General features: G+C 57.3%; 3 protein-coding genes across 5 annotated transcripts in view; 2 read left to right on the plus strand and 1 right to left on the minus strand.

Moving 5' to 3' along the window:
* The window catches only part of LOC125621599 (butyrophilin subfamily 1 member A1), a 655,591-nt gene that overhangs the window by 359,938 nt on the left and 268,986 nt on the right, over positions 1-26,667 (plus strand). The window lies entirely within an intron of this gene.
* Positions 1-26,667, plus strand: part of LOC142069253 (E3 ubiquitin-protein ligase TRIM39-like) — a 40,793-nt gene that overhangs the window by 3,645 nt on the left and 10,481 nt on the right. The window contains 4 exon segments of the mRNA XM_075119857.1: positions 7,798-7,893; positions 11,144-11,374; positions 17,909-17,931; positions 18,031-18,134. Coding sequence (XP_074975958.1) covers positions 7,798-7,893; positions 11,144-11,374; positions 17,909-17,931; positions 18,031-18,134 — 454 coding nt within the window.
* LOC142069190 (uncharacterized) lies at positions 413-6,260 on the minus strand. The gene is made up of 3 exons (XM_075119696.1): positions 5,390-6,260; positions 4,340-4,799; positions 413-503 (listed from the first exon to the last, which is right to left on the minus strand). Exons 1-3 carry the CDS (start codon positions 5,970-5,972, stop codon positions 413-415), a joined length of 1,134 nt encoding a protein of 377 aa, XP_074975797.1. The 5' UTR covers positions 5,973-6,260.

The raw sequence follows: 26,667 nt of genomic DNA on the forward strand, positions 1-26,667 counted from the left end.
TCTGGAACCACATTAAAGAAACATGTTATTGCTCCCAACCCATCTGGGGCTGTGTCTTGGCTGGAGAGTGGGAGGCCGGGGATGAGACGCTGCTGAGGTTCCCTGCCCGCACCCCAGGAGAGAGGGGAGGACATGGGCTGATGTTAGGGCCCTGCCCAGGGTTGCAGAAGGAAGGGAGGGAAATGGCCTGAATTCCCTCCCGACAGGGACCAGACTCACTGACACACTCAGTTTGGCCTGAACTGTCCCAAATTTCTGCTCCAAGTCCCTTCTTCATTGAGCTGCTTCTCTGCCCAGGAACTCGCAGGCCACGTCGACACTGCAGGGGTTTCAGCAGCACAGCTACAGCCCGGCAGCAAAGAAGCCAGAGCGACCGAAGTGTCACGTTAAGATCAGGCCCAAGCCTCTGTGCTCACTGACAGGGCTCAGAGACAGCCGGGAAGTGCTGGCACTTCTCCCGTGAAGCACCTGCCTTGTTCTCCGGGATCTCAACTTTCACTTTGCTTTAAACTGAGGGTATGTCTACACTACGAAATTAGGTCGAATTTATAGAAGTCGGTTTTTTAGAAATCGGTTTTATATATTCGAGTGTGTGTGTCCCCACAGAAAATGCTCTAAGTGCATTAAGTGCATTAACTCGGCGGAGCGCTTCCACAGTACCGAGGCAAGCGTCGACTTCCGGAGCGTTGCACTGTGGATAGCTATCCCACAGTTCCCGCAGTCTCCGCTGCCCATTGGAATTCTGGGTTGAGATCCCAATGCCTGATGGGGCTAAAACATTGTCGCGGGTGGTTCTGGGTGCATATCGTCAGGCCCCCATTCCCTCCCTCCCCCCGTGAAAGCAAGGGCAGACAATCATTTCGTGCCTTTTTTCATGAGTTACCTGTGCAGACGCCATACCACGGCAAGCATGGAGCCCGCTCAGGTAACCGTCACCCTATGTCTCCTGGGTGCTGGCAGACGCGGTACGGCTTTGCTACACAGTAGCAGCAACCCCTTGCCTTGTGGCAGCAGACGGTACAGTACGACTGGTAGCCGTCATCGTCATGTCTGAGGTGCTCCTGGTCGCCTCTGTGAGGTCGATCAGGAGCGCCTGGGCAGACATGGGCGCAGGGACTAAATTTGGAGTGACTTGAGCAGGTCATTCTCTTTAGTCCTGCAGTCAGTCCTATTGAACCGTCTTATGGTGAGCGGGCAGGCGATACGGACTGCTAGCAGTCGTACTGTGCCATCTTCTGCCGAGCAGCCATGAGATGTGGATGGCATGCAGTCCTTCTGCACCGTCTGCTGCCAGCCAAAGATGTAAAAGATAGATGGAGTGGATCAAAACAAGAAATAGACCAGATTTGTTTTGTACTCATTTGCTTCCCCCCCTCCCCTGTCTAGGGAACTCATTCTTCTAGATCACACTGCAGTCACTTACAGAGAAGGTGCAGCGAGGTAAATCTAGCCATGTATCAATCAGAGGCCAGGCTAACCTTCTTGTTCCAATAAGGACAATAACTTAGGTGCACCATTTCTTATTGGAACCCTCCGTGAAGTCCTGCCTGAAATACTCCTTGATGTAAAGCCACCCCCTTTGTTGATTTTAGCTCCCTGAAGCCAACCCTGTAAGCGCCCCTCCCAGCATCAGAGCAATGGCAAACAATCGGGCATCAGAGAGTGCTGTCCAGAGCACTCACAATGGAGCACTCTGATGGGGCTAAAACATTGTCGCGGGTGGTTCTGGGTACGTGTCGTCAGGCCCCCGTTCCCTCCCTCCCTCCGTGAAAGCAAGGGCAGACAATCATTTCGCGCCTTTTTTCATGAGTTACCTGTGCAGACGCCATACCACGGCAAGCATGGAGCCCGCTCAGGTAACCGTCACCCTATGTCTCCTGGGTGCTGGCAGACGCGGTACGGCTTTGCTGCACAGTAGCAGCAACCCATTGCCTTCTGGCAGCAGACGGTGCAATACGACTGGTAGTCGTCCTCGTCGTGTCCGAGGTGCTCCTAGCCACGTCGGCTGGGAGCGCCTGGGCAGACATGGGCGCAGGGACTAAATTTGGAGTGACTTGACCAGGTCATTCTCTTTAGTCCTGCAGTCCTATTGAACCGTCTTATAGTGCGCGGACAGGCGATACGGACTGCTAGCAGTCGTACTGTACCATCTTCTGCCAGGCAGGCAAGAGATGAGGATTGCTAGCAGTCGTATTGTACCATCTTATGCCAGGCAGGCAGGAGATGAAGATGGCTAGCAGTCGTACTGTACCATCTTCTGCCGAGCAGCCATGAGATGTGGATGGCATGCAGTCCTTCTGCACCGTCTGCTGCCAGCCAAAGATGTAAAAGATAGATGGAGTGGGTCAGAACAAGAAATAGACCAGATTTGTTTTGTACTCATTTGCCTCCTCCCCTGTCTAGATCACACTGCACTCACTCACAGAGAAGGTGCAGCGAGGTAAATCTAGCCATGTATCAATCAGAGGCCAGGCTAACCTCCTTGTTCCAATAACAACGATAACTTAGGTGCACCATTTCTTATTGGAACCCTCCGTGCAGTCCTGCCTGAAATACTCCTTGATGTACAGGCACACCCTTTGTTGATTTTAGCTCCCTGAAGCCAACCCTGTAAGCCGTGTCGTCAGTCGCCCCTCCCTCCGTCAGAGCAATGGCAGACAATCGTTCCGCGCCTTTTTTCTGTGCGGACGCCATACCAAGGCAAGCATGGAGGCCGCTGAGCTCATTTTGGCAATTAGGAGCACATTAACCACCACACGCATTATCCAGCAGTATATGCAGCACCAGAACATGGCAACGCGATACCGGGCGAGGAGGCGACGTCAGCGCGGTCCCGTGAGTGATCAGGACATGGACACAGATTTCTCTGAAAGCATGGGCCCTGACAATGCATGCATCATGGTGCTAATGGGGCAGGTTCATGCTGTGGAACGCCGATTCTGGGCTCGGGAAACAAGCACAGACTGGTGGGACCGCATAGTGTTGCAGGTCTGGGACGATTCCCAGTGGCTGCGAAACTTTCGCATGCGTAAGGGCACTTTCATGGAACTTTGTGACTTGCTTTCCCCTGCCCTGAAGCGCATGAATACCAAGATGAGAGCAGCCCTCACAGTTGAGAAGCGAGTGGCGATAGCCCTGTGGAAGCTTGCAACGCCAGACAGCTACCGGTCAGTTGGGAATCAATTTGGAGTGGGCAAATCTACTGTGGGGGCTGCTGTGATGCAAGTAGCCCACGCAATCAAAGATCTGCTGATATCAAGGGTAGTGACCCTGGGAAATGTGCAGGTCATAGTGGATGGCTTTGCTGCAATGGGATTCCCTAACTGTGGTGGGGCTATAGACGGAACCCATATCCCTATCTTGGCACCGGAGCACCAAGCCGCCGAGTACATAAACCGCAAGGGGTACTTTTCGATAGTGCTGCAAGCTCTGGTGGATCACAAGGGACGTTTCACCAACATCAACGTGGGATGGCCGGGAAAGGTGCATGATGCTCGCATCTTCAGGAACTCTGGTCTGTTTCAAAAGCTGCAGGAAGGGACTTTATTCCCAGACCAGAAAATAACTGTTGGGGATGTTGAAATGCCTATATGTATCCTTGGGGACCCAGCCTACCCCTTAATGCCATGGCTCATGAAGCCATACACAGGCAGCCTGGACAGTAGTCAGGAGCTGTTCAACTACAGGCTGAGCAAGTGCAGAATGGTGGTAGAATGTGCATTTGGACGTTTAAAGGCGCGCTGGCGCAGTTTACTGACTCGCTTAGACCTCAGCGAAACCAATATTCCCACTGTTATTACTGCTTGCTGTGTGCTCCACAATATCTGTGAGAGTAAGGGGGAGACGTTTATGGCGGGGTGGGAGGCTGAGGCAAATCACCTAGCTGCTGGTTACGTGCAGCCAGACACCAGGGCGGTTAGAAGAGCACAGGAGGGCGCGGTACGCATCAGAGAAGCTTTGAAAACCAGTTTCATGACTGGACAGGCTACGGTGTGAAAGTTCTGTTTGTTTCTCCTTGATGAAACCCCCCACCCCTTGGTTCACTCTACTTCCCTGTAAGCTAACCACCCTCCCCTCCTCCCTTTAATCATTGCTTGCAGAGGCAATAAAGTCATTGCTGCTTCACAGTCATGCATTCGTTATTCATTCATCACACAAATAGGGAGATGACTACCAAGGTATCCCAGGAGGGGTGGTGGAGGAGGGAAGGAAAATGCCACACAGCACTTTAAGCACAGCACTTTAAAAGTTTACAACTTTAAAATTTATTGAATGACAGCCTTCTGTTTTTTGGGCAATCCTCTGTGGTGGAGTGGCTGGTTGGCCGGAGACCCCCCACCGATTTCTTGGGCGTCTGGGTGTGGAGGCTATGGAACTTGGGGAGGAGGGCGGTTGGTTACAGAGGGGCAGCAGTGGCAGTCTGTGCTCCAGCTGCCTTTGCTGCAGCTCAACCATACACTGGAGCATACTGGTTTGGTCCTGCAGCAGCCTCAGCATTGAATCCTGCCTCCTCTCATCACGCTGCCGCCACATTTGAGCTTCAGCCCTGTCTTCAGCCCGCCACTTACTCTCTTCAGCCCGCCACTTACTCTCTTCAGCCCTCCACCTCTCCTCCCGGTCATTTTGTGCTTTCCTGCACTCTGACATTATTTGCCTCCACGCATTCGTCTGTGCTCTGTCAGTGTGGGAGGACAGCATGAGCTCGGAGAACATTTCATCGCGAGTGCGTTTTTTTTTCTTTCTAAGCTTCACTAGCCTCTGGGAAGGAGAAGATCCTGTGATCATTGAAACACATGCAGCTGGTGGAGAGAAAAAAAAAGGGACAGCGGTATTTAAAAAGACACATTTTATAAAACAGTCGCTACACTTTTTCAGGGTAAACCTTGCTGTTAACATTACATACATAGCACATGTGCTTTCGTTACAAGGTCGCATTTTGCCTCCTCCCACCGCGTGACTACCCCCTCAACCTTCCCCCCTCCCTGTGGCTAACAGCGGGGAACATTTCTGTTTAGCCACAGGCAAACAGCCCAGCAGGAATGGGCTCCTCTGAGTGTCCCCTGAAGAAAAGCACTCTATTTCAACCAGGTGACCATGAATTATATCTCACTCTCCTGAGGATAACACAGAGAGATAAAGAACGGATTTTGGTTGAATGCCAGCAAACATACACTGCAATGCTTTGTTCTACAGTGATTCCCGAGTACGTGTTACTGGCCTGGAGTGGTAAAGTGTCCTACCATGAAGGACGCAATAAGGCTGCCCTCCCCAGAAACCTTTTGCAAAGGCTTTAGGACTACATCTAGGAGAACCGCAAATGCCAGGGCAAAGTAATCCTTTCACATGCTTGCTTTTAAACCATGTATAGCATTTTAAAAGGTACACTCACCAGAGGTCCCTTCTCCGCCTGCTGGGTCCAGGAGGCAGCTTTGGGTGGGTTCGGGGGGTACTGGCTCCAGGTCTAGGGTGAGAAACAGTTCCTGGCTGTCGGGAAAACCGGTTTCTCCGCTTGCTTGCTGTGAGCTATCTACAACCTCCTCCTCCTCATCATCTTCTTCGTCCCCAAAACCTACTTCCGTATTGCCTCCATCTCCATTGAAGGAGTCAAACAACACGGCTGGGGTAGTGGTGGCTGAACCCCTTAAAATGGCATGCAGCTCATCATAGAAGCGGCATGTTTGGGGCTCTGACCCAGAGCGGCTGTTCGCCTCTCTGGTTTTCTGGTAGGCTTGCCTCAGCTCCTTCAGTTTCACGCGGCACTGCTTCGGGTCCCTGTTATGGCCTCTGTCCTTCATGCCCTGGGAGATTTTCACAAAGGTTTTGGCATTTCGAAAACTGGAACGGAGTTCTGATAGCACGGATTCCTCTCCCCAAACAGCGATCAGATCCCGTACCTCCCGTTCGGTCCATGCTGGAGCTCTTTTGCGATTCTGGGACTCCATCATGGTCACCTGTGCTGATGAGCTCTGCATGGTCACCTGCAGCTTGCCACGCTGGCCAAACAGGAAATGAGATTCAAAAGTTCGCGGTTCTTTTCCTGTCTACCTGGCCAGTGCATCTGAGTTGAGAGTGCTGTCCAGAGCGGTCAGAATGGAGCACTCTGGGATAGCTCCCGGAGGCCAATACCATCGAATTGTGACCACAGTACCCCAAATTCGAGCCGGCAACGTCGATTTAAGCGCTAATCCACTTGTCAGGGGTGGAGTAAGGAAATCGATTTTAAGAGCCCTTTAAGTCGAAATAAAGGGCTTCACTGTGTGGACGGGTGCAGGTTTAAATCGATTTAACACTGCTAAATTCGACCTAAAGTCCTAGCGTAGACCAGGGCTGAGTCTCCAGCTGTTTTAGTTGTGAAGAAAACCTCAAAACTGTGACCCAGATGTAGGGGATGCAGAGAGCTGGGCACAGTGGCTCTGAGAGGTGTGAACGGCCCCATTGCCTCAGTGAGGGGTGAGCTCAGGGATGATCATTTAAATATCAACACTGTTAATTATTTTGTTCCCCTGTGAGAGCGGAGAGGGAGAATTGCAGCTCAGCACCATTTACTGCCAGTGACGCCGTCTTCCGGTGCCACAAGTGGGTGATGTTTGGGAGATGCCACATCTTCTTTTCCCCCCAGTAAAGGAGGACCCGGCCCAGAGAGTCCAGCAGAGCCCAGGGGTATATTCTAGTCCCAGGACGGGAGCCAGGCCCCAGGAGCCCTTGGAGCCCATCAGCAACTCCATCCTGTTCTGAACATAGCACCATCCACTGTGAACAGATCATGGTGTCTCCTTTTGGTGACTCACATGGGCGGAGCTTATTTGTGGGTGGAGCTTCAAAGAATCCAGCCACATTTCCCCTCCCTCCCCCGCTCCGCCTTCTGATCCCTGCTCATTTATGAAGCTGTTTTGCTGCATGCAAAGGCTGCTTTTCCACCTCCTGTCTCTCACTAGCCCCTGCTGGCTCCCTCCCTCCCTCCCTCCCTCCCTCCCTCCCTCCCTCACTGCTTCCCTGCAGCAGCACCCCAGGGGTGTCAGCTGAACAGCACCTCAGGAGCTCTCAGCAGCTGCCGCCTGGGCCTTTGGGCAGGGAGGAGGAGAGAAAAGAGAGTGAAATGGGGCGATCTCTGGCGAGGGGCTCTGGAGGGGACTCTAGGGCGCTGCCAGGGGTGTTGCACAGAGCGGGGCTGATGGGGCAGGAGCACGTTGCTGTGCTGTGTGAATGAATCACACGCTGTCAAAGGGGAAGAGAGCCCTGGGCTATTACAGCTCTGGAACCGTTATAATTATGGGGGGCCCATTCCCCCAGACTGAGTGTGTTCCCTGTTCCTCACTGACCTCCAGCCACATCACAGCTTCACTCTGCACAGTTAACGGGACTGCACTGGCTCAGGTGCTCAGCTGCTGCCTGAGGGAGGCCACGTGGGAGCCTGGACAGACGAGAGCAAAGTGGGGTCTTGTTCCTGGCCTGGGTCTGGGGTACAGTGGAGCGAGGTGCTGTCCCAGCCTCTTCACTCGCACTGGCAGGAGGGATCGTTCAGAACCTTCCCAGCTGCTTCACCTCTGGCCTGTGCTCAGGGATGGGAAACTTTAGCTAAAACACAGGCTTTGAGAAGTCCTGAGTGTCTGCACGAAGCAGAGCCCCTGCTCTGAGACTGGCATCTCAGCTCCCATGAGGCCTTTGGGGCCGGCAGAGACGAGTCTGCTGCTCGCTTCCAGGGTATTTTACTGCTCCTGTATGAAATGCCAATATGGATAGTGTTGTCCATTGGACAGGCAGATTAATGGCCGTTTATCGCACACGATGCCCTTGCAGGTGAAACTCCAGGGAGCCCTGGACCCTCTGAGGAAGGAGCTGCAAGAGGCCCTGGCTCTGACGTCTAAAGAGAAAAAGAAAACTACAGAGTGGCAGGTGGGTGTCCGGGTTTATTCCTCCCTGAGCCCTTCCCCCTGCAGCATTCCCAGGAATGCCGGGGCCCATAAAGCTCCAGGATGAGGCTATGAACCTGCTCTGGTTGTTTGCTCCGTTGCACAGACTTGGTGCCGGCCATGGGCAGCGGATGCCTCCGGCATTTGGGGAGGCCGGGCGTGAGTGCCGGAACCTCCCCGGTGCCCGGATCATTGCCCTGCCCACTGCTCCAGACCCATTTGGCCTCCTCTCCCCAAGGCCCTGACCACGCTCCCTTCCTGCTCTGCCCCATGCCCGGCCCCACTCCCTTCCAGCCCCCTCCCCAGTGGCTCCCCGTTCACTGTTGCAGCTTTCTCCTCTCCACCACCCCCTCCCACAAGGCCCCCTCACCTGCCGCTTGCTCCTTTCTGCCCGCTCCTGCCTTAAGGGTGAGTGACAGGGGAGGGGCGGAGAGGAGCAAGTGGCGGGGTTCCCCACACAGCTGATGGGCGGCAAGCGGCGGGTGCTGCGGGGTTCGGGGGAAGAGCGGGAGCGAGGGCACAGGGCGGAGCGCAGGCAGGACTCCAAAGGCGGCAGGTCTGCAGCCTGCCTCCAAAGAGAGGGGTGCTGCATCCTGTTTGGGGAGCCTCAGCCTCCCCGGCCTATGGTACCTGCCATCCAGGGTGCTGGCAGCATCAGGCTGTGTCTCCGGTGGGGATCTCAGCGCAGCAGCAGCTCCTGTAGGCGGAGGAGGAGGGGCAGTTCCTGGCCCTTGTACAGTGGTGCAGACCCACCCCTGAGATCTCTGATGGGGCAAATTCTCCATACTGGGTGCAGTGTTTTCACTATTCCATGGATCCTGTTTCCCTCCTGCAGGTGGGGAGGGTGTGTCGGCCGCTCCAGCCATCGGTTTTCAGTGGCCTCCATGACAAAGCTCTGCAGCTTCTCTGCAGCCTGGAGGAAACAGATTGTTCCTTCTCTCCCTGCACCCACAGTCCCTGCAATGAATCTGCCCAGTGCCTGGGCCAGACACTGGAGCTGGGAGCTGGGAGGAGGATTTGCCCCCATGGGTGAGGTTCAGATTCGCTCAGCTGGCTGGGCTGGGGGCACGCTGGGAGCTGAGCTCCTCTGAGCATCGAACCCAGTGGCGGGTGTGGAGCTCTGTGGAAAATCTGCCCCAGGGGCGTCTACATGGCCCCAGCAGCTAGCTGCAGGCTAGTCCCTGAGTGACACCCAGGGGTCTGGTTGGGCGTGAACAGCCCGTGCTGCTGCGGCTTCATAGCTACCAGTACCCGAGCTCGCTAGATCAAAGCTAGCTGGGGTGTGTCTACACACGGTGCTGTCAGACCTTCACTGCAGTGTGGACACCCCCTGAGTGAGCAGAGCCAGGGGCAGGTCAGTGTAAAGCCAGGCAGCGCTCGGCCACCTCACAGCCTCTCCTGCCATCACGTGGCCACTTCATCCCAGGCACCTGCTACTGTCACTGTGACTTTACCTGTGCTTGTCTGTAGCCAGCTGATGAACCCAGGGGACAAAATGTCTGTTCTGGTTCGCCTGCCTTTTCCAGTGAAATCCCTGCAGAGAGCGTGGGGGGCGTGAGGAAGATGCCAGCAGCAGGGAGGAGAGGAGAAGCAGGTGTCCCACGATTCAGATAAAAATGGCCATTTACAAGAGCTGAAATGCTCAGAGCTGGGTGCCCCTGGTTCTGCATCTGACGCCGTGTTTAGAGCCCGGCGGAAGTGGGCTGGTTTCCAGAGGACAGAACCGCAGCAGCTCCCACTCCCCACACCGGAAGCAGTTGGTGCTCAGTTCCTCAGACAAGAGGGATTTAGATGCATAACAATTAACAGCCAGGTTTGAATGTGTCCGGCAAAGTTCCCAGCCGGCGCCATGGAGGCGGCTGCACCTTGGGACAGTCACTGGGGTGTTTCTGAAACCCTTGATTATCGCCCAGTGAGAGCGAGTTACGTCCCACAGCACCAGAGGTCACAGCCCAGTGATCAGTGTCACTCGGTGCAGAGTAACTGCAGCCCCAGCGACTGTGAGATGAGGCCCAGCAGGGGCGGCCAGTCACCCACTGAGAGGGGCCGTCATGGGCCTGAGCCAGGTGGGGGGTATTCCCATGGGCGGGAGCAGGGCCCAGGAGGTGACAGGCCCCCATGAAGGATGCGCTGCCCATGTCTGATGGGGGGAGATGTTAGGGGATATCATAATACTTGCAGGACTTGAATTAGCTGTAACTCAACAGCTCCCAGGGGGCAGGAGGGGAAAGAGGCTGCAGGTCCATGGCCCTTTGCAGGGTCCAGGCCACGTGCACAAAGCCTCGGGCAGGTGCCCACAGGGGCTCCTGAGGCAGCTGGGCCTTGTCAGGGCTGTACCCAAGTTGTCTGAGTGCCCTGTGGCTGCCGCGCTCCCAAGGGCGGGGTGGGGGTTGGTCTGGGGGATGGGTTGGTGGGTGTTGCAGATGGGCCCTGGGGTGCTGGAGGGCTGCGCTGGGGGCTCGGGTAAGAGGGACTTTTCCTAACATCACTGTAGCCCGAATCACGCTGGGGGGCAGGTTCACTCCAGGGTCACCCAGCACCTCTGGGCTGAGTTGCAGGGGAGCTAGAGAGGCCAGTGCAGAGCAGCCAGCCCGTCCCCTGGCCAGGGTCAGCACTGGCTCAGCATCATTCCCACGGCTCCTTTCAGAGAGCAGGTGGGGACACAGCTGGCATCAGCAACCCGCTGCTCTGTGAGCCTAGAGGGCTCCCTAAAGGCTGCAGCACGTGGGTATGGGGCACTCGGCCAGGCTGGGTGAGGCCAAAGCCAGCCCTGACAATGCCCTGGGTGCCCAACACCCATGTGAGCCCCAGGATGGCACCCAAAGGACTATTAGCATCAGCCCTAGGTCCTGAATGTTGCAGCCCTGGGAGCTGGTTGTCAAAGAAGGAGCATTGCCCACATCCCGCTGTGACGGGTCCCTGGGGTGTCTGAGTGCCCAGCACTTGGCACCCAAATCCCCCCACGGACGCCCTGTGCAGCCCCCTGTAAATCTTTACTGTCCCCTCGATTTCTCCCCACTCCACTGTGTCCATCCCGTGCCACCTGCAATAACGTACTGCGTCTTTACAAAGCACCCTAGACAACCCCGCTACGGAACTGGCCATATGAACTAAATACCCTTCCAAACTGATACTGATCTAATATCCCCTGTTTCATGAACAGAGGCCCAGTCCATGTAACTCAACATCTGGCTCACGTTTTCTCTGTGCCTTTCCTATTTTTCTATCTCAAGGGGAAAGTGAAGAATAAGAGAGAGATGATTGCAGGTGAATTTAACAAACTGCACACACTGCTGAGAGAGGAGGAGCAGCTGCTTCTGCAGAGCCTGGAGGAGGAGGAGAGGGAGACTCTGCAGAGACTACGGGAAAATGTCACCAAACTTTCCCAGCAAAGCTCCTCTCTGCAGCAGCTGATCACAGAGATAGAGGAGAAGTGTCAGCAACCGGTTGCGGAGCTGCTGAAGGTGAGATGGCATCAAAATTCTCCACCCATCCAAAATTATAACTCAGCTCCATGGGTCTGGATTCCAACAATTAGAGTCAATGTGTTCTGTGGTTTACTGACAAACAGAACATGAGGCTAAGGGCTCCATCAGTTCCCAAATATCGCAGTTCATGTTAGAGGGGAATTCTCTTCATGGAGATCCAGTGAGGCCATGGGAGATTAGATGGATGATAGAAAAATGATACTGAGCTGAACCCATCCCTGCTCTGACTTCAGAACATTGGACCCAACACAGTCGATAAACACAGATACTGATGGGTTGTTGTGACGAAGTGACTCAGCAGGGAGGGGGGAGTGTTGACCTGGGAATGTGCCCTGGGGATGGGAGACCTGAGAGCCTGTCACCTGAGCCAGGAGGGGGAGGGGGAGGTAACACCTCTGCCCAGGAATGTGAACAGAGGCTGCAGCAGGGAACCTGCTGGGTGGGTTTAGTTGGCAGTTTGGGAGGCTGGGGAGAGGAACACAGGGAACCCCAGGGCTGGGGTCTAAGCTCCCTGCTCCCCCAGAAGGACGTGATTGAGGGGTCCTGGTTGTACCCACAAGCTCTGTTGTGGACTGTGTTCCTGTTGTCCAATAAACCTTCTGTTTTACTGGCTGGCTGAGAGTCTCAGTGGATCCCAGGAAGAGGGGTGCAGGGCCTGGACTCCCCCACACTCCGCGACAACTGGTGGCAGCGGTGGGATCTACTGCACCCCGTGAACGGCGCTTCCTGCAGTAAGTGACTGGGGAACAGTAAAACGAAGGGGAATTGACGGGGACCAGGCGTGCTGAAGATTCAGAGAGAGACGGTTTCGGGGGGCGGCTAACCCCTGGGAATGTGTGACCAGAGAGAAAGACTTTTGCAGTAACAGGGTCCCCCGGGGGATTGCAGCGAGCGGTCCCAGGGGCGGAGGAGTCTGCAGCTCGACCCTGGCAAAGAGGTGGTGACCTCAAGAAGGACTGGCACACTAAGGGCTTTTCCTGGAAACCGTGGGAAGCTGCCCGGCCTGCGAGTGGCCAGCAGGGAGATGTACGCTAAACGCCTTAAGAGTGACCTGGTGGAGCTGTGCAGGCAGAGGGGGCTGCGCATCGGGAGGTCCACCAAGGAACAACTGATTGCCCAGTTGGAGGAGAGGGATCGCTTGGATGACCCGATCCCTGTCCCTGAGGGGAGCCGCCCGGCAGACGCAGCGTGGGCCCCGGGGCCTGACCGGGCTGGGAGGGGTCAGACTGCTGCCGAGGACATCCCGAGACCCTTCCTACCTATGCCTGGGGGAGGGGTTGGGGGAAGCCCAGCGAATACCGAGGGCACCCTGACCCCAGCACCCAGCAGGGGATCCTCCCGGCGGAGCTCCCCATCCCTGGAGCGGAGGCGGCTGGAATGGGAGAGGGAGATGAAAATGAGGGAGCTGGAGGATCATGAAAAACAACGTCAACATGAGGAGAAACAACGTCAACATGAGCAGGAGGAGAAGGAGAAACAACGTCAACATGAGCAGGAGGAGAAGGAGAAACAACGTCAACATGAGCAGGAGGAGAAGGAGAGGGAGCGTCAGGAGAAGGAGAGGGAGCGTCAGGAGAAGGAGAGGGAACGTCAGGAGAAGGAGAAACAAAGACAGCATGAACTGGAGCTGGCCAGGCTGAAGAGCAGTGGGGCCCCGGCTGTGGTGAATGAGGGGGGACCCAAGACTGCAAGGAACTTTGATAAGTGCTTCCTGGCCCAGCGTAAGGAGGGGGAGGACATAGATAGCTTCCTGACGGCCTTTGAGAATGCCTGTGAGCTGCACAGGGTTGACCCTGCAGACAGGCTCCAGTTTCTCACCCCCTTACTGGACCCCAAAGCCGTGGAGGTGTACAGCCGGATGACAGGGCCGGAGGCAGGGGACTATGAACTGTTCAAACAGGCCCTGCTCCGTGAGTTTGGGCTGACCCCCGAGATGTACCGGAGAAGGTTCCGGAGTCAGCGTAAAACGCCTGAGGTCACCTACCTACAACTGGCCAACCGGATGCAGGGGTATGCCCGCAAGTGGACAGCTGGGGCCCGAGCTAAAGAGGACCTGCTTGACCTAATTGTACTGGAGCAACTGTATGAACAGTGCCCTTCCGACCTGAGGCTGTGGTTGGTGGACAAAAAGCTCGAGAACCCCCAGCACGCAGGGCAGCTGGCCGACGAGTTTGTGAACAGTCGGTCAGGGGGTAGCCGGGAGGAGTCCCAAAAGAACAGGCCCCCCCCGATGCAGAGAGAGAGTCACCAGGGGGCCTCCCAGCGGGGAAATAGGGAGAACCCCCTCCCAAGGGGAACGCCTGGCGTCGGGCCCCTCCGACCCGCTCGAGGGGACCAACGTGACCTGAGCTGCTATCACTGTGGCCAGAGAGGCCACATACGGTCCCAGTGCCCTGGGCTCAGGGACAAACTGAGCAGACCCAACCTACCCAGGGTTAATTGGGTAGGGACCCAGCTGGACGAGGGGCAGACGACCCAGGAAAGGGGGCCTACCAGTTTACCACCTGCTCAGGAGGGAAGAGTACCCCAGGCCAGCTCCACCAGAGGGCTGGAGGCTCTGGACTCAGGGCGCTCAGTTTACAGGGTGGGCGCGGGGCTGTCCCTCCGGAGAGAGTGCCTTGTTCCCCTGGAGGTGGATGGGAGGAAGGTCAATGGATACTGGGATACGGGCGCGGAGGTGACGCTGGCCCGGCCCGAGGTGGTGGCCCCAGATCGGGTGGTGCCCAACACCTACCTGACCCTGACAGGGGTGGGCGGGACCCCATTTAAGGTGCCCGTGGCAAGGGTACACCTGAAATGGGGGGCCAAGGAGGGCCCCAAGGATGTGGGGGTACACCACCATTTGCCCACTGAAGTTTTGATGGGGGGAGACCTAGAGGACTGGCCAAGCAAGCCCCAGACCGCCCTGGTTGTGACCCGTAGCCAGAGCCGGCGAGGGCCACTGCTCCCTGACCTCGGGGAGGGTACCGCACCGGAGGCGCAGGACCCTACCCTGGTGGGAAGGGAGGGCCGAGGGGCACGGCTCAGAGAGGCTGAGGCCTCAGACCTGGCCACTGAGGGGGAACCGGTCCCCATCCCTTCCCCAGCTGCTGAGTTCCAGGCCGAGTTGAGGAAAGATCCCTCCTTGCGGAAGCTCAGGGACCTGGCCGACCTCAGGGTGGTACGGACCATGAGGAGAGGCTGCCAGGAGAGGTTCCTGTGGGAGAAGGGGTTCCTATACCGAGAATGGGCTCCCACAAGGGAAGTAGAGTCCTGTGGGATCAGGAAGCAGCTGGTGGTCCCCCAGAAGTATCGCCGCAAGCTCCTGTCCCTGGCCCATGACATCCCCCTCGCAGGGCACCAGGGAATCCGGCGCACCCGGCAGAGGTTGCTACAGAACTTTTACTGGCCCGGGGTCTTTACCACGGTCCGGCAGTATTGCCGATCCTGTGACCCCTGTCAGAGGGTGGGGAAGGCCCGGGACAAGGGGAAAGCGGCTTTGAGACCTTTGCCCATCATAGAGGAGCCTTTCCAGAAGGTGGCCATGGACATCGTGGGGCCTCTCAGCAAGACGACCCGGTCGGGGAAGAAATACATTCTGGTGGTGGTAGATTTTGCCACCCGCTACCCCGAGGCAGTGCCCTTAGCTTCCATTGAAGCAGACACCGTGGCCGATGCGCTCCTGACCATTTTCAGCCGAGTGGGGTTCCCCAAGGAAGTCTTGACAGACCAAGGCTCCAACTTCATGTCGGCCCTGCTCCGGTGCTTGTGGGAGAAATGTGGGGTCCGGCACGACTGGGCCTCAGCTTATCACCCCCAGTCCAACGGGCTGGTGGAGAGGTTTAACGGGACGCTAAAGATGATGCTGAAAACCTTTATGAACCAGCACCCGCAGGATTGGGACAAGTACTTACCTCACCTGCTGTTCGCGTACAGGGAGGTGCCCCAGGAGTCTACCGGATTTTCGCCTTTCGAACTGTTATATGGAAGGAGGGTGAGGGGCCCCCTGGACCTGATGAGAGACGAGTGGGAGGGGAAGGCCACTCCCGATGGAGAGTCAGTGGTGGAGTATGTCCTGATCTTCCGAGAGAGACTGGCTGAACTCATGGGCCTGGCCAGGGAGAATCTGGCCAGAGCCCAGAAGAAGCAGAAGGTCTGGTATGACCGCACGGCAAGGGCCCGTGCCTACGCCACCGGGGATCCGGTGATGGTTCTCATCCCTGTGAGAAAGAACAAACTACAGGCCGCCTGGGAGGGCCCTTTCAAGGTCGTCAAGCAGCTCAATGAGGTAAACTATGTGGTGGAGCTGTCGAACCGGGCGCACCACCGCCGGGTGTACCATGTGAATATGATGAAGCCATATTATGCCAGGGGGAATGTGGTGTTGGCCGTGTGTGGACAGTGGGAAGAGCAGGGAGATGACCCTTTAGTAGATCTATTCCCTGGGACCAGAGCTGGTTCCCCCCTGGAAACAATCCCCCTCTCGGATCAGCTAACCCCTGCCCAGCAAGCTGAGGTCAGGGGGGTGCTGCATCCGTACCGACAGCTGTTTTCCAACCAGCCTGGACGCACTAATCTGACTGTCCACCGGGTGCAGACAGGGTCGCACCCGCCGATAAGATGCTCCCCCTTCCGAGTCACAGGGAAAACTGCTCAGGACCTGGAAAGAGAGGTCCGGGACATGCTGGCTTTGGGGGTGATCCAGCCATCGGCCAGCCCTTGGGCCTCGCCGGTGGTGCTGGTCCCCAAAAAGGACGGGTCGGTCCGGTTCTGCGTGGACTATCGGAAGCTCAATGCCATCACTGTATCTGATGCCTACCCCATGCCCAGGCCGGACGAGCTCCTAGACAAACTGGGAGGAGCTCGGTACCTTACCACCATGGACCTTACAAAGGGCTACTGGCAAGTGCCGCTGGATGCAGATGCCCGACTGAAATCGGCCTTTATCACCCCTCTGGGGCTCTATGAGTTCCTGACCCTGCCTTTCGGCCTCAAGGGAGCGCCGGCCACCTTCCAGCGCCTGGTGGACCAGCTCCTGAGGGGGATGGAGAGTTTTGCCGTGGCGTATATTGATGACATCTGTGTCTTTAGCCAGACCTGGGAGGACCACGTGTCCCAGGTTAGACAAGTGCTGGACCGACTCCAGGGGGCTGGGCTGACTGTAAAAGCGGAGAAGTGCAAGGTGGGGATGGCGGAAGTGTCTTACCTGGGCCATCGGGTGGGGAGCGGCCGCCTAAAGCCGGAACCAGCCAAGGTGGAGGTGATCAGAGACTGGCCCGCTCCCCACACCAAAAAGCAGGTCCAAGCCTTTATTGGGATGGCAGGATACTACCGAAGATTTGTGCCCCACTTTAGCGCCATAGCCACCCCCATCACTGAGCTATGCAAGAAGGGGAAGCCAGACAAGGTGGTCTGGACCGAGCAGTGCCAGGTGGCTTTCCGGGCGCTGAAGGAGGCTCTGGTCAGTGGCCCAGTTCTGGCGAACCCGGACTTTGACAAGGCCTTTGTGGTGTTCACCGACGCCTCCGACACGGGACTGGGGGCGGTGTTAATGCAGGAGGATGAAAAGGGGGAGAGACACCCCATCGTGTACCTGAGCAAGAAGTTGCTACCCCGGGAGCAACACTACGCGGCCATCGAGAAGGAGTGCCTGGCCATGGTGTGGGCCCTCAAGAAACTAGAGCCCTATCTCTTCGGGCGACACTTCACCGTCTACACCGACCACTCTCCCCTGACCTGGCTGCACCAGATGAAAGGAGCCAACGCCAAGCTCCTGAGATGGAGCCTGCTCCTGCAGGATTACGACATGGACGTGGTCCACGTGAAGGGAAGTGCCAACCTGATAGCGGATGCGCTGTCCCGGAGAGGGGGCCCCGAACTTCCCCAGGTCACTGGTCACAGTGACCCCGCTCAGTTCAGTCTCGAAGGGGGGAGAGATGTGACGAAGTGACTCAGCAGGGAGGGGGGAGTGTTGACCTGGGAATGTGCCCTGGGGATGGGAGACCTGAGAGCCTGTCACCTGAGCCAGGAGGGGGAGGGGGAGGTAACACCTCTGCCCAGGAATGTGAACAGAGGCTGCAGCAGGGAACCTGCTGGGTGGGTTTAGTTGGCAGTTTGGGAGGCTGGGGAGAGGAACACAGGGAACCCCAGGGCTGGGGTCTAAGCTCCCTGCTCCCCCAGAAGGACGTGATTGAGGGGTCCTGGTTGTACCCACAAGCTCTGTTGTGGACTGTGTTCCTGTTGTCCAATAAACCTTCTGTTTTACTGGCTGGCTGAGAGTCTCAGTGGATCCCAGGAAGAGGGGTGCAGGGCCTGGACTCCCCCACACTCCGCGACAGTTGTGTCCCTAGAAGGGAGAACCCTTTAGCTAAATTCCTGTCTCCTCTATATGTATGAAACAAGTGTTCAAAACAGTGAAGCCTGGGAGGGTTGATCTATTTTCTACAAGAAAGTTTGATGCCCAGAGTGAGACTCACTCAGTTTTATGCACATTGTGTTAATACAAGACATTGATTCTCTTTTTCCTTTCAGGATGTGACAAGCACATTGAGCAGGTGCGTTTCCTATGTTCATTGCTCTTATATTCTTGGTGGTGGTTCTGGGATGATGTGTGCACAGAGCTGCTGAGTGATAATGGGACATTTTCTTCATAGGAGTAAGAATATGAAACTCCAGGAACCAGAAGCTGTTTCTACTGACCTGAAGAACGTGTATAAAATTTCCCTTGACATGAGGGAAGCGCTGAAGAGATTTGGAGGTGAGTGGCGTCGACTGGGACATTCAGCTGTATTGTGCCTGGGATCTGGACAGAGCCTGGGACCCCAGGACACGCTTGCACCCAGCTGACAGGCTTGGAGCTGTGTGAGAGCTGGAGGCTGATGCGCTGAGTGCTGGGCAGTTTACCTGCTACTTACAGCCACCTGCTGGTACTTGCCCAGGTGTCTGACCAGGCCTCATCACTGTGACATCCTGACCCCTCCGTGGCTGAGTTAATGGGTGTCCCTGAGCTAGGTGCTGTGAGGCCTGGATTGGGCCCACTGTGCTGGGAGCAGCACAGACTGGTAACGGATGATGTGTCTGTGCCTCTGTCCTGGGACAGGTGAGGGCTGCGTTGTGTGGCCACCGCTCAGCACTGCCCCAGCCCCCTTTAGCCAAGGCTGGCCGAGCTTTCTGAGCTGGAGGAGGGGCCGGTCTGGCTGCTGCGGTCTGACCTGGGCCGTGTGTTACTGGGTAACAAACTGAATCCTACGGGCCCCTCGTCTGTTCTGAGCACAGCCCAGTGTGAGGCTGGGTCAGTGGTTTGCTGCTCAGTGAGTGAGATTCACTCAAAAGAATGTGACTCACAACGTCTGAGAGTGAGCTGCCCCCACCCAAACGCCTCCCCACATCCCCAGCGTGGAGACCGGGGGCAAAGGCAGAAACCTGACCGCGAGGAGGGACAGAGAAGAAACTAAGGCCAAGGAGAGGGGGAGTGGGAAGGTTCAGTGAGCTCGGTCTGTGATTGCTGAACTGGCCCTTTCATCCTACCCCCGCCCTCCTCTCTTCCCACCCCCCACCCCCAGCAGGGGGCAGTCGAAGGGGCCAAGCTGGGTGTGTCTGTCCCGGCGATGGAGGCTGCGCAGTGGGTGCCGGCTGCAGGGCCAGGATCTCAGGGCTCCGGGGAGCAGGAACCCCAGGCTGTGGGGGAAGCAGCTTCCTCTCTGTGGCTGGCTGGAGCCAGCACATCCCTGCTCCCCTGCCCCCTCGCTGCCCCCAGCCCAGCCCAGTCTGTGCCCACCGGACCCTGAACACGGCTGGGCTCTGGGCCATTCCACAGCCCTGGCCCCTGAGCCTGTGGGGATCCTGAGCCAGTCACCTCCGTGCCTCCTTCTAGGGGATCCTCCCTAGGGGATCCTGAGCCAGTCACCTCCGTGCCTCCTGTCACCCCCCGGAAACCCCGTCCTGGGCAGGGCCCCAGGCCCTGAGTCACTCGCTGGCTGCTCCCGGCTGGCCAGGCCCAGGGTCTCCAGCAGGGCCCTTGGTGCCGGCCCCGCGCTGGCTGCCAGAGCTCCCAGCCCCTGGCCCAGCCCGGCCTGTTGTCCCAGCGCCGACCCCTCCCCTGCGGGTGGGGGGGGACCCTGCTGCTCTCAATGGCTGAGCCCCCCCCCCCCCCCCCGCCGCGGCCTCTGGTGCTGCGCTCGCAGGCTCAGCCCGTGCCAGGGCCAATGCGGCGCTGCTGGGGCTGCTCCTCCCCCGGCACCTGGGTTCTCTGGGTCTGGGCGAGTGGCCGGGCGAGTGGGCAGGGACCTGCTCAGAGACACGCGCCCTGTGCTGCCCCCAGAGGGCAGAGACCAGCCAGGGCCGGGCAGCAAAGCGCCACCGCGCTGGGATTAACCCTTTCCTGCCACCCACCCCAGCAGCCCCGGCCGGTCAGTGCCACTCGACTGCCCACGCTCTGACCCCAGGGACCCGGGTCCGGCAGCTCGGGGGAGTCGCTGGGTGAATGTGTGGGGCAGAGTAACCAGGGCTCCCTGCGCCCCAGGGTCCCCGTGTGCAATGGGGAAGGCCCCGCGCTGTCCTGCAGCCCTTAGGGGCTGGGCAGTGAGTGTTATTATTGGTATAGCGCCCACGAGTGAGCCAGGCACTGCAGAGACAGAACACGGGGCTGCCAGGCCCACAGGGCTCCTGGTCTGAGTGCAGACAAGGCCCAGCAAGGGCAGCAGCAAACACTGGGGGAGGGGGTACAAGGGTCCCGTTGTGGGGACAGCCACTCCCTGAGCCCATCCTGTGCCTGTCTTCTGGGTGTGGTAGACAGTATTGTAGTGACCCTGATGGCTCCATACTGGGCTCTGGGTCACCGCCAGGGAACAGGACAGGGCAGAGGCAGCCTGAGGTCGGGGGAGCTGGAGGCTGTGGGGGAGCGGGAGCAGCCTGGGACCGGGACAGTGGATGCCAGGTGGGTGGCCCAAAACCCTGTGCTGTGTTTGCTCCAGATTTCCACTCTGTGCTGCAGGCTCTGTTGGGGTCAGATGCTGTGGTAAGGGGCCCACCCAGACAGACTGAAGAGAGCGAGGCTCTGTCTGCATGGGGAAGGGGCAGCTGTTCTGTTAAATTGGTTCTAGTTTTGTAGACTCATCGTGGGGTGGCCCCCTCACGTACCACACTCAGTCATTTCAAGGTGTCTTGGCAAGCATCTTGCCGCAGTTTACCCTCTTCAGCACTTCTTAAATTATGCCTCACAGTCCAAAAGATCTGAGAGAAAAGTCCCCTCCTGGGGTCCGCTCTGAGTCCAAGTAAACCCCAAAATAAAATCTTTTCCTTCACTCTGCTCCAGCCTCCAGCTCTCACTCAAGGTCCTCACTGTCCTCAAGTCAGGAGTCCTTAATCCTCCTTCCCAGAGCTGGGCTTGGAATAGTTTCCATTGTGGAATCACATGACTCCAGCCCTCCTTCCCGGCGCTGGGGTCATTTCAGACTGTGCCTTTATTCCCTGCATCCACTTTCTCCAGCCGGTGGCAGCTCTCCAGGGCTCTATCCTTCTCCAGCTGCTGCTGTCATTGTCAGCTCTGGCAGGAGCTCCTCTGTCTAGGGCAGTGGTTCCCAAACGTTTTTGGTCATGCCCTCCCTTACCTGGTTTGTGCCCCCACCCCGGGAGCTGCGGTCAGGAGCTGGGCCAGGAACAGGGCTGCAATTGGGGCTAGGAGCTGGGGGCCGTGTCTGGAAGTGGACCCGCTGTTGGGGCCGGGAGCCACAGTCTTCAGCTGGGAGCGAAGCCGCTGGTGCAGCCTGAGCTGAAACTGGGGCTGCAGTTGGGGCCAGGAGCTGGGGGCTTTGGCCGGGGGTGGAACCACGGTTGGGGCTGGAGCTGCAGCTGGGGTCACAGCCTGGAGCAGGGCCAGGAGTCGGTTGGTGAGGCTGGGGCCGCAGCTGGGGCTTAGGGTGGGGCCAGAGTGGAGGTGGGGGCAGAGTAAAGCTGGTTGGCGTTCCTTTCCCGCCACCCATGGGGGCTGGTCCATGCCTTGCCATGCCCCCAAATGTTCCTCCACACCCTCTAGGGGGGCACGACCCACAGTTTGGGGACCACTGCTCTGGAAGCACCCCTTCCAGGCTCCTTGCTCTGGTGAGCTCTCCTGGGAGCTTCTCTTCTTGGCAGCTTCCTGACCCTAGGATTCCTTCAGCTGAGCCCCGGTAACCCTTTTTCAGGCTCATTAGCTATTTAGCTGCCAACTAGCCACCTAGGGATTTAATTACTTCCAGGTCGGTCTGGGTTGTCTCATTCTCCCTTACAGGAGCCTCTCACAGGTAGTCTGGTCTTCCAAGGTCTCTTTCATTCAGACTAGCTCCTTGTTAGTGTCACTAATTACTACTGGCCGTATCTTTTTCCCTGCAGCCTTCAGTAAAAGGGCCAGCCCTCTTCATACATTTCCCCCCACCCCCAGAGCCAACCTGTATTCAAAGGTAGGCTTGACCAGGGCTGATACTTGGTTATGTTCTGCAGCTGGGGTGGGGTGGGGGGTATCTCCTGCCCTGCTGTCACAAGGAAATCTGCAAGGCCCTTGGCCATAATTTAATTGTCGTCACCGAAGTGTGAAGAGACCAGGAGATTGATTCCCTAACTTTCTATGTAGCTCATGTCATGGGTCAAATCCCCCATAGTCTTCAGCATGTCATAGTTCAGAACAACTCTTTGGCAATAGCAGAGGTACTCAATAACCCTGGGCTTTCACCATTGGTGTGATGGTCCTGTCGCAGATATGGGCTGGCTACGGAGCTTCCCTCTCAGCCAGATACACACCAGAAGAGTTCATCACAAAATCCTTGAATTTTCTGCCAAGTATGTCTGAGGTCAGCTTAAATATGGTATTTTACACCCAGCGCTATCTAGTGGTTGAACAGCAGAATACAGTTTAGCGCTCTGTTACATCTCCCCCGTTAAGTTCTACATTCCGACCATTTATAATATTTACGTTATCTCACTATCTTTGAAGTTCAGTGCAGATCAGTCTGTTAGGTGTCTCTGAATGGTGCTGGTCTTTTAATTACACAACCCAAGCAGGTAACAGCTTCGTCATCTGGCTGTCCATTAGTTCCAACGACTGACTATGGTCAGTCTGGAATCCTTGAGTCATCTTCTTGTTCTGCATCCGTCATCTGCAGAGTTTGCTCAGTTGATTGTTCTTTCTGAGGAAGAAATTGTAGATGTTGACAGTTTCTGTTGAACTCTCCTCTCTTGGTCTTGATCACATACAACCTGGGTGTTGAATTCTTTTTCTTTACAACACCTGGAATATTCCATTATTTTTCTCCATCCAGTTTGACACAAACATGGTCACCGGGTTCTAGGCCTGGTAGTTTTCTGAGTGATGTCTGTTGTAAAAGTGTTTGCAAGCTCTTTTTGCCTTTTTATTCAATTTGACTACTCTTTCCATGTCTGACAACTTTGGAGATAGATTCTTTTCCAAAGTTGGGAGGGTAGTTCTGAGTTGTCTTCCCATCAGGAGTTGTGCTGCACTATATCCAGTAGCTGCTATTGGTGTTGATCTATAACTCAGTAGAGCAAAGAATGGATCTTCCTGCTGAAGGATATTCTTCACTGTCCGTGCAGCTCTCTCAGCCTCTCCATTCGCTTGTGAGTAATATGGGCTTCTCGTAACATGAGGAAGATCATATTTAGTTTGGATAAATTAAATTCTACGCCAGTGAATTATGGTCCATGCTCTGTCACAAGTTCTTCTGGAACCCTGAAATGCCCAAAAGTGCACTTCACTTGCTCTATAACACTCTGGTCTGTTATGTCTTTCAAGTACACTCTTTCTATATACCTGGAAAAATAGTCCACGACTACCAGGTAAAGATGTCCCCTGAATTCATATAAATCTGCAGCTAGTCTCTTCCAAGGTCTCTTTCATTCAGACTAGCTCCTTGTTAGTGTCACTAATTACTACTGGCCGTATCTTTTTCCCCGCAGCCTTCAGTAAAAGAGCTATGGGAGCCCGTGGGGAAATGTTTCTACCAAGGGCAAATTTAACAGCAGCTCTGGAGTGTTTCATAGCTGATGTCCTGAGCCTGCCCTGCCCGTACCTGTGTGGTTCTGGGGATGTTAATAGTCACTCACTGCAAGTCACTGGGATTTGGGCTCCTAAGTTGCTGGGACACGTTTGAAATAGAGCTGGGTGTAATTTTGGGGGTAAATAGTTTATTTGCTGAAAAATTATATTTTGGGTCGACAGAAACTATTCCTGAATCCATGTCGAGTTTGCTCAGTAGTTTCAATGAACAGAAAAAGGTGGCACTGCTTCCCTTCCAGCCTTTAGCCCCGTGGCTGGGCCCTCAGCGGGGAGCCCCCGGTTCCATCCCCCCGTGGGATGTGGGGCAGGGATTAGAATGTGGGAATCCAGGTTAGGGCTGGAACTGCTGGGCTCCGGGTGTCTGATGTGGGGCTCCCACAATCTCTCCTGCTGAAGACGTCCCCCTGTGTCTAAACACTGCCATGGGCACTGGGCCAGAGTGTGGGAGCGAGACTGACTCTGCAGGCCAGTGGGTCGGGCTGCACCTGGCAGCCCAGAGTCCAGCTCCCCTGGTCCAGTGACCCTGTAAATACTGATCAATAACCCCAGTGAGGGGAGGGGTTCTGGCCCCTGGCACAGCAGTGTCTCAGCCATGTCGGTGCCCCACTGAAAACCCCGAGTGCAGATGCGCTGCACTGGTGTGAACTGGGCCTTGGCCCTGGTGCAGCTTCTCCCAGATGGAGTGGGCAGCAAGTGGGGAAATGCCCCCTCCCCTCCCCACTGCCCCAGCCTCATTAGCAATGGCCCCTGTTCCCCCCAGCACCCCTCAACTCCTATCTCCCACTACCCTGTCGCCTTCCAGCGAGCCCAGACACCCTGCCCGTGCCCTAGCATGGAGAGTCCCAGCTACGCCCCGTGGGTCAGGGCTGCACCCCCAGTGTGTGTAGGGATGGCACCAACCTGCTCTTAGCAACAAACCAGCCACACACGGCCCCAAATCAACAGAGATTCCCTGGGGCCTGCCCCCTTCACCATCCTCTATACCCTTGGCACCTGCCCCTCCTTACCCTTCCCTCAATTCCTGTGCCCACCTGACCCCTGCCTCTATCCTGTCCCCTTACCCTCACCCCAAACTCCTGCTGCTCCCCTGGGACCCTGCCACTCTCCCCACCTTTGTCTCCCTGGCATCTGCCCCTGCCCTCCACCCACCTCTGTCCCCTGGCACCTGCCAATCTCCTCATGCCCCTGTGCCCCCTGGCTCCCGCTCCTCCCTTACCCCTGTGCCCACCTGGCCCCTGCCTCTATCCTCACCCCTCCCCTTCTTCTCACCCCCTTTCTGCTCCCCTGCAACTCTGCCCCCACTTTGCCTCCCTGGCATGTGCCCCTGCCCTCCACCCACCTCTGCCCCCCTGGAACTCACCCCTCCCTTCTCCCCCTGCTGTCCTGTCACCTGCCCCTCTCCCCGAAACATCCTTTGCACCCTGGAGCTCACCCATCACTTCACCCCCCTGCTACCTCCTGGAATGAACCTCTCCCCTTTCCCCCTCTCCTGCCATGTCTCCTTACCCTCCCATTGCCCCCCCCTGCCCCTCTGGTTCCTGTCACTGCCCTCACCCCCTCTGCCCTTTCATGCCCCCCCACCCATCACCCTCCTCTGCTGTCTTGGCTCCTGCCCTTCTCACCCCCCGCAGCCCCGCCTGTTACCCGTCCCTCTCCCCAACCTCTCTGACCCCTGGCACCCTTCCCTTCCCTCGTCCCCCTGTGCCCACCCCTCCTGTAGCCCCACTCTCACCTTCTGGATCCTGCCCCTCTCCATTCCCTTCTCCTAACACCTCCCTCTACCCACCTGCCCTGCCTCTCTCCTCGCCCCCTCTAGCCCCTCGTGCACACCCCTCCCATCGCCCCCCTCTCTACCTCCTGGTGCCTATCCCTCCCTCCTCTGCCCTCCCTGTGTCTGCCTTTCTGCTCAACCCCCTCAATCCCCCTGGTACCTGCCCTTTCCCTGACCCCCCTACACCCTCCTGGTGCCAACCCCTTCCCTCACTCACCCTACCCCCCTGGTACCTGTCCCTCCTCTTGCCCCCTTCCTCCCTGATGCCCACCCCCCTCACTCCCTCTGCCCCCTGACTCCACTCTCCTCACACCCCTCTTCCCCCATCACCCATGACTTGCCCCACCCCCTGCCTTTCTCATGACCACCCCTCCTTTCACCCCCCATCTCCTGGCACCCACTCCTCCCCACCCCCTTCCCTCCTTTTTGTCTGCCCCCTTCCTTTACCCCCTTCTGTCCCCCGGCACCTGCCCCTTCCCCTGCCCCTCTGGCGCCCAGCTCTTCCCTTGCACCCTCTGCCCCCAATACTGCCTCTTGCCTCTTGTTGTCCCTGGTGCCTGCCCCATTCCATGCCTCACCACTGTCCCCCTGGCGCCTGCCCCTCCCACTGTCCCATTGCTGCCTGTCCATCTGCTCACCCTCCTGTGCCCCCCGGCTTTCACCCTTCCCCTCGTACCCCTCTAGTCTCCTGGCACCCACCCCTTGCTTTGCCCTCCTACCCACTGACGACCACACTTTCCCTCACCGTCCTGCCCATTTCCCCTGGTGCCTTTCTCATCCCATGCCCCACCACTGTTCCCCAACCCCCCAGCGTTTGTCTCTCCCCCACTCTGGCCCCAGTTCCTGCCCCTTCCTTCTCCCGCCCTGGCCCCCACTTCTCCCCTCAGTACAAGCCACTTCCCTCGCCACCACCCCCTGTTGCCTGCCCCTTCCCTTGCACCCCCTCCCCTGCCACCTTCCGCTTAGTTCTTCCCCCTTCCCTTCCCTCACCCTCTGCCTCCCTAAAACCTGCACCCCTCACCCCCCTCTAGTCCCCTGGTGCCAGCCCCTCTGTTCACTCCTCCTCTGCCCCTTTGAGGCCCATCTCTACCATTGCTACCATCTGCCTCCATGGTGCCTGCCACTTCCTTTGCCCCCTCTGCCTGCCTGGTGCAAACCCCTTCCCTTGCCCGCCTTTGGGCCCCCTGGTGTCTGCCCCTCCCCTCCCCCTCTCCTAACCTCTGGGTCCCACCCCTCCTCTCCCCCTCTCTCTTCCCCCCTCATGCCCACATCTCCACACCCCTCTGCCCATAGGGCGTGCCCTTCTCCACACCCCACTTTCTGCCCCCCAGTGCCCACCCCTCTCCTCTCTCCATTCCTTGTATCTACCCCTCTGCTCATGCCCCCCATCCATCCTGGTGACGACCCCTTCCCTCCTCCCACCTCTGTCTTCCTGTCACCCACCCCTCATGCCCTTCTCCCCCTTTATGATTG

This window comes from Caretta caretta, chromosome 14, assembly GCF_965140235.1.
Source record: "Caretta caretta isolate rCarCar2 chromosome 14, rCarCar1.hap1, whole genome shotgun sequence".
In the NCBI taxonomy this organism is placed as follows: domain Eukaryota; kingdom Metazoa; phylum Chordata; order Testudines; family Cheloniidae; genus Caretta; species Caretta caretta.

What these genes read in the sequence shown, in the direction of transcription:
- LOC142069190 (XM_075119696.1), bottom strand. Translation starts at nt 5,972, where the DNA reads ATGCAGAGCTCATCAGCACAGGTGACCATGATGGAGTCCCAGAATCGC. An exon ending in AGGCGGAGAAGGGACCTCTG is followed by an intron (nt 4,800 to 5,389) that starts GTGAGTGTACCT and finishes TCTCTCCACCAG; the next exon opens with CTGCATGTGTTTCAATGATC. An exon ending in CCCAGACGCCCAAGAAATCG is followed by an intron (nt 504 to 4,339) that starts GTGGGGGGTCTC and finishes CTCAGTTTAAAG; the next exon opens with CAAAGTGAAAGTTGAGATCC.